At 39.1% G+C, this 7,001-nt stretch overlaps 1 protein-coding gene across 3 annotated transcripts in view; it reads left to right on the top strand.

Annotated features, from left to right (window-relative positions):
- LOC111872441 (BLOC-1-related complex subunit 6) overlaps nucleotides 1-5,672 on the top strand; it is a 33,544-nt gene extending 27,872 nt beyond the window's left edge. For all 3 annotated transcript variants that reach the window (XM_023866371.2, XM_023866370.2, XM_023866369.2), the window contains 4 exons: nucleotides 60-273; nucleotides 1,850-1,947; nucleotides 3,919-3,990; nucleotides 4,875-5,672. In XM_023866371.2, coding sequence (XP_023722139.1) covers nucleotides 60-273; nucleotides 1,850-1,947; nucleotides 3,919-3,990; nucleotides 4,875-4,964 — 474 coding nt within the window. In that variant the 3' untranslated portion in view covers nucleotides 4,965-5,672. The remainder of the gene's footprint in view (nucleotides 1-59; nucleotides 274-1,849; nucleotides 1,948-3,918; nucleotides 3,991-4,874) is intronic.
- Nucleotides 5,673-7,001: the final 1,329 nt, after the last annotated feature.

Raw genomic sequence — 7,001 nt, forward strand, 5'->3', positions numbered from 1 at the left:
GTGCTCTTCATAATCATTACTGTAAGAACTGCAAAGCCACTTTTGAGGTTTTGTGTCAGATTTTCCTTGGTGAAGGGGCGATTAAGGGCGAAGAGCATATTATCCAAGTGGAGTCAGGTGGAAGAGCTGGGAAAATGAGCATGCCCATTGCACGCCTGCAGAGAGGCACCATTGAAAACTTCCCCCTGAAAGTCATGTTTTCGGATTCACCAGTCAGATTCCAGCTGATCAAAGGGTCTGGTCCCGTACATGTGATAGCAACTCACACATTTGGTAAGTTGGCTCTCATGAGAAATTAGATTCTCGTGGGATTAAACATGTTATATCCACACTTTATCCCCCCCCCAATAACGTGACAGATTTTCACAGAGGCCACTGTAGCAGTGCATTTTCAAATTATTTGATATCAGTAATGTCAACATGACAGCCATGTGAGAGCAAGAGTAGTATCAGTTTATTGTAAAATCATAAATTTTAAAATAGTTTTTCAAAAGCAATACATTACTTCTGTTAAGGGAACTTCTTTTGTAAAATGACAGCTGTTGAAAATCCTCATTAGGTTACTGCTTGGTGACAATTTAACTGCTGTGAGTATCTACATCAAATTTTGTGTGGAGATTGCCCATGAGCATATATAAATGAATGCTGAAGGAATGCCCTATGTCAGTGGGTTAGTATCCTCCAGCGAAGATAAGGGGAGGCAGTTATTTACATGTAGTTGCATGTACTGTACAAGCTAAAAACATGAACAACATTTGCATATGACTGTGTTGAAAAATTTAAGCGGAGGTGGATTAGAATACCTGCACCATAGCCCTGTGAGATGTAGAAGGCAATACAAAAGGGAACCCAGTGCTTGGGGGGTATAACTGGGCCACCCTATCATTTGGGGGCCATAAATACAGAGATCTGGCCCTCTAGATGGGGGGGGTGGGTTCAACATAAGGCTGATGACTTTGCTCTGTAAAAAAATTTATTGTTGCAAAATCAAATCTGGCAGTCATTTAAGGAATGCTATGGCTCAAAATGGCTGTTTTGCCAATGGTGGTGTATCCCTAAGTGCCTTGCCCTCTCTTCTCTGGCGAACACAGCTTGCTGAGATAACTGCTTGCTTATGTTTTACTCTGTCGGATGATTCTTGTATTCTTTAATGATAGCTTTCCAACTGTGTTGAATGGTAGGGTGATACAGACAATGTCAGGAGGTGACAATTTTTAATCTTAGCCAGGACATCAACTAACCTGACGTAAGTTCATGTATTTCTTCAGTCCCCCTCAGGTAGATGCTGGGAGAGTACCCACAGCTATGCTATGGCTGCGTCCTTCTGCCATCCTACCCAGTATCACTCTGCCATTTGATGCTGTATTGCTTGATATTCTGAGGGTACTTAAAGAAACAGCAAATAAAGAAGAGATGGGTAAGGATATGGAAGGAATCAATCATGACTTTTTAACCATTCATCTCTTCTGTTTCCTTCCTGAGAAGCCAATAGTTGCTGAGCTACTCATATTTCCAGGATTTTGTAGGGCTTGAAGTTTTATTTCCATGTTCACAAGCTTCCATCAGTGGTCCCTGTCCTAAGCTTAATGAATCCAATCCACACCTTCACATTGTGTTTAATGTCTGTTCTGATATTAACTCCTCATCTGTAATCCTGTCTTCCAAGTTTTCTTGTTCTTTCAGGTTTTCCTATCAAAAATTTGTATGCATATTCCATTCTTGTTACATATGCTCCCCGGTTCATTGTTCTAATAGCATTTGGTAAAGAATACGAATTATGAAGCACCACATCAGGCGGTTTTGTTTGGCATTGCATGTGATGTGTGACCTGTCACTGAATGTGTTACAGATCTTGACAAAGAGTTGAATAGTGAGTTTGTGGAAGAAGAATCGGAAACGCAGGATGAAGCTGAGGCAGAGACAGAACCAGATTCATATTCAGATGGAGTAAGAAACACGAGTTGGATATCAAGACTTTAATTTGTGCTTTTCTTTTTTTGGAGCTGGGAGAGTGCAGTTGATATGAGGACAGGCTATGGGCTGGACGGCTGTGGGGTTGCATTTTGAGTACCAGTAGGAGCAAGATTTTTCTTCCCTGTGTTCTCCAAGCCGGTTCTGGGGCCAACCCAGCCTCCTACCCAGTGGGTAATGGGGGGTCTTTCCCCAGGCGTAAAGCAACTGGAGCGTGAAGCTGACCACTCACCTCCGTCTAGTGCCAAGGTTCAGAGTACATGGGTCTATACATCCACTGCCCCATACATCTTCATAGCACAGTGCTTAATTAGTTAAGCACAGGGACAACTTTATATTTCTTTTACTTTTTTATTTTTCCATGTAGTGTATACAGTGAACTCAATTGTGTCATGTGTTCCATATTCATAGCCACTTTCCAGCACTTGACAAAATGCGTTAACTTGGACATACACACCAAAAGTGTTCAGGCAAATTAAATTTTTGTGTGTAATGGTTGGTTATACTCAAACACTTCCCCTTCCATTTCATTTATATCAGACATCATGTAATTCACAACATTCTATGTCAACACATTCTTCTTATATTAATAACACAGAAAAACTGAGAAATCTTCAGTCTTGTAGCATACTGGACTGACCAACAGGAGAAGACTTGCCCTTATTGAGCATGAAAATCAAAATGCAGACCAGGGATCCTTTATTATTAAAGAAATAATAGCTTTTGTCTGAAGGAGTGAAGGACATAATTTCAATACCGTCTTTAGGCACAAATGCAGGGAGATTATTGGAAGTTGAGCTGAAGCATGGCCTTTCCTGCTGTGTGTGAACACTGTTGACCTAATGCTGGATTCACGCAGGAAGAAGTCGCTTTCCTTCTAAACTTCAGTTTCTTCATTTAAATGAGACTCCTCCTCTAAAGTAAGGTGAAGGGAAAGTTGCTGAAGACATATGGGGGAGTGGAGGTATAGCTCCACTCTTGATCTTGGCACTAAATGGCAGTGGGTGGTCAGCTTCACACCCAAACCACTTTACACCTGGAGAAAGTGCTCCTTCATATTTGTTAGGAAGTTGCTTGTGCCCCACAGCCAGTCTGGATGCTGTGGAGTAGCAAAAGATCTCTGGTCCATGCTGGGAATTGATCCCCGGCCATCCAGCCTGAAACCCATCACTATACTGACTGAGCTAATCTTTTAAAATTCTTGCTACATTGTAGTGTGATAATCAAACTGAAACTGTGATAGCTCAGTCAGTAAAATTTCTAGGCTGCAGGCTGGATGACAAAGTAAATTGGAGTTAATATTTGATGGGCAGAGTATTTTGTTGTCTCCTCTGTGTCCAAAGTGACTGTGGGGCCCACCCAAACTTCTTTCACTGGGTACCAAGACTCTTCTTTGGGTGTAATGCAGCTGGGGTCTGGGACCCACCATCCAGCCTCCATGTAGTGCCAATGTTAAGAATGGGAAGAGCTCTACCAGGCATGTCCAACGCGTCGAGGCCTATAAGGAAATTATACGTGAAAAGCATGTAAATTCACTTGTAATATAATATGATTATATTCAGATTTTGAAGGGGAAAATGCATATTAGTCATTCATATTTTTCTGTACTTTCAGTGTATGTTTTATGTTGTATCTATGTTGTTTTACAACAAACATCTTGTGTTGTGTTATTTTAACCAATATTTTTGCTTAAAGCGAGGTATGATGATAGGAGGGGGTGGTAGATCACTGGCAGTTTTGACAGTGAAAAGTCGATCACAACCTGTTTGACGTTGGACACTCCTGAGCTATACCAACACTCCCATATGTTTATGGCGTGATGCTTAATCATAGCGCCAGATTTACCTGTATAGTGTGATAACAAGGAAAGTCGCATATGCCAGGCAAGAACAGGTTCTTTTGTTTGTTGATATTATTGGAAGTTAAATGCATATCACTTTATAACAGGGGTCTCCATCCAGTGAGGCAGATTCTGTTCCTGAGAAGAAGAAACGCAGGGTTTCAGATGTGAAGACTAAGGTAGGGTGACTCCTGCACAGTAATCCCAGAGTCTTGTTTGTATAGCCAACGATTCCAAAGGACTCTGCTGATGGTATTTTATTTCCACTAACTGCTGATTTCTTGAAGTGTGCCTGTTGTGTGACATTCTGCTTGTAACTTTTTGGAAGCTGGATCTGTTCCATAGGGCTTGGGCTGTCCAGTGATTGGGTTCAGTTCTTTGTGTCAGACTGGATAGAGTGGATCCCCCACTGCACTACCTGCAGACAGGAACAGGTCCATCTTGCACAGTGTTATGTTCTTGATTAAGGGATGTTAGGACAATGAACACAAAGTGCATGAAAGTAGTAAAGCTGAATTAGTCTTGTACAAGACAGTGACTTTTATGAATCCCAGTACGAATGGCATAGCACTGGATTTTCATAAGTTGCATAACACAAGGATTACAGAGTTCCACGATTATGACAAGAATCCTTTTTTTTTTTTCTATTCCAGCTCATAATGTAAAACACACAAAACTCCTAATGGCACATTTTTGCAGCTTGTTAAGTTTACTTTTATCCACTTTACTTGGGGTAAATGATATTTTGAGAGTCACAAAAATGTTCTTGCTGCATAAGCAAAGGGTCCATTTAAGGCCTTGAAAAGTGGCCTTTGATATGGATCAGTATGGTTGAAATTAGAATTGCCCAGCAAGTTTAATGAAAGTATTCTATATCACATTTTACAAATTGTCCAGTATTTTTGGTTCTGTAGTAGGTTTACAGATGAAGGGACATAACCTACACATAAGATATTATTTCATAAAGAATGCCTGGAAATGCAGAAAAGGATACGTACATGCCACTAATATGTTGTATAATATTCTGAGCTTCAGCAGTACTGTAATGTTGTATCACTTGTAGGGAGATGAACCAGAGAAGCGAAAGAAAATGAAGAAACCAAAAGGAAAAAAGAAAGATAAAACTCCATCTCAAGGGAAGAGCAAGAATTAGTTACAAATGATGATTCTTCTTGCATCTGGCATGCACTGTAATGGATGACATACACAGTAAAGTTTGGTGAGAAGTAATTACTGCGCCCTATTGTGGATATTGTGGATTTAGAAGATCCAGGGAATTGTTAAACAGACTTTGGATTCTTGCTGATAATGCAGATTGTGGATGTGTCATCATAATTAACTTCTTAACCACCTCCTCCCCCTATTCCGTGTTTCTGCTTTGTGTGGTTCAATGGATCAATTTTGTCATGTTCTTCCATACTTTATTATTTTATTTTTTGTTGTCTGTGCAATATGTAGGAATCTTAACACATAGTACAAAGGTTTTTATGTAGATGTTGATGCCAATTGTACTATACAAGATATTTTCCTGGACATTACGCACTTCCAGGTGACATCAGGGAAGCAAACTGAAATGTATTACTCAGGTCCGGCTATGCATTGTGTGTCTTCATAATTCAGTTTGCAGAGTAATGTATGTTGAGATCATATTGGGAACATATTACTGCCCGTTTTTCTTGAATATGCAATTTATCTTAATATAATTAAATTCAGTTCACAAAACATCACATAAATTGTTAATATATATATATCTCACATTTTAAAATTGGTAGGAATTTTTCAAACCCTTGAGCAATAACACTTGCTTTGTAGTACCACAGTCACAAGCACATGAATGTGAATGCAGACTCTTTCCAAGAAATGAAATGGCTAATCTTAAATACAGACCAACATGTTCTGAAAGCAAATGTATGTCATAAGTGAAGCAAATTTACAGAATGGCATATACTTATTCTCTTCATTCAAATTCCATATGAATATGGATGTATGTATATCCTTCCAAAATGGTGGATGATAATTGCCAGTGGTAAAGTGACATAGTACTATTTGAGAATGCTAGTGCGTTGCATATTTTTTTGTGCATTATAGTGTTTGTGTGTGCAACCAGGATTTGCTTGTAATCTGTAATATCTGATTGGTGAATGTAATGTCCTGGCGGCGCAGGGGGGCATGGAGGTATCCCTCCCGCTGCTGCCGNTGCATGTTACCATGTTGAGGTTGCAGTGTTTCCTGACCTTGAACTTTGTCTTTCCAAATTTGTTATTAAGTTAATACTGCCTATAAGCCATATGTCAAGTGCATCATTTTAGTGAAATGTGTTCATTGTTGTCATAGTTGAAATATTCCTTTACTTTGTTCTAATTCTAGTTCATGTTCAATTATATGTCGCAGTTTGTATAGACAACTTTTAATACATACAATTTATAACAATGTGAATAGATAAAAAGATGAACATGAAATCTGTGAGTTCATTATTGAACGAATTATATAAAAATATCCTTAGTTATGGATCCCCTCCATGTGTGATATGTGAAGTCTGTTGTGTTGTTTTATGGAAATGATAATTTGATGGACAGTGATATTTAATTTACCCTTATCTTCCCCTCCACATCTCTGCTGGCCAAGATGTTTCTTTCCTTCTATTTATGCAAATAAACTCTGTCTTATACTTCTCATCTCATGTGCATGCTACTGATCCACACATCTGATCCTTGTTGAGTGTATCATCCTGACTGTGCTGAACGGGAGTACAAATTCTGAAATTCTTTATTATGAAATTGCCTCAGTGCTTCTGTTGCTCTCTCCTTCTGAACTCCATGTATTTCCCTCAGTACCATGTTAAATACCCACTATATTATTCTCTTAATATCAGGAACCAAGTTTCACACAAAACAAGCAAAATTATAGTTTTGTATTTTCTAATCCTTGTTCACTTTCATTCTGTGCTACAGTAAGTAGTTTTTAGGCCCCGATGAATTGCTAGGCAAGTACAGACCTATTCTAGTACTGCCATCACCAAGAATAGTAATGATAAGAAGATGGATGATATAACTCCATTTATTTAAGGGCTGAAAATAACAAGAAAGCAAATACAGGCAACCATCCTCTATAAGCAGAACAAGTGTGGTTATCCATGAATGGTTCCCTGAAAATGGCTGCAAAATCTGCCTCCGAAAAGCAAATTGATGAA

The sequence above is a fragment of the Cryptotermes secundus genome, unplaced genomic scaffold (genome assembly GCF_002891405.2).
Source record: "Cryptotermes secundus unplaced genomic scaffold, Csec_1.0 scaffold247, whole genome shotgun sequence".
Classification (NCBI taxonomy): domain Eukaryota; kingdom Metazoa; phylum Arthropoda; class Insecta; order Blattodea; family Kalotermitidae; genus Cryptotermes; species Cryptotermes secundus.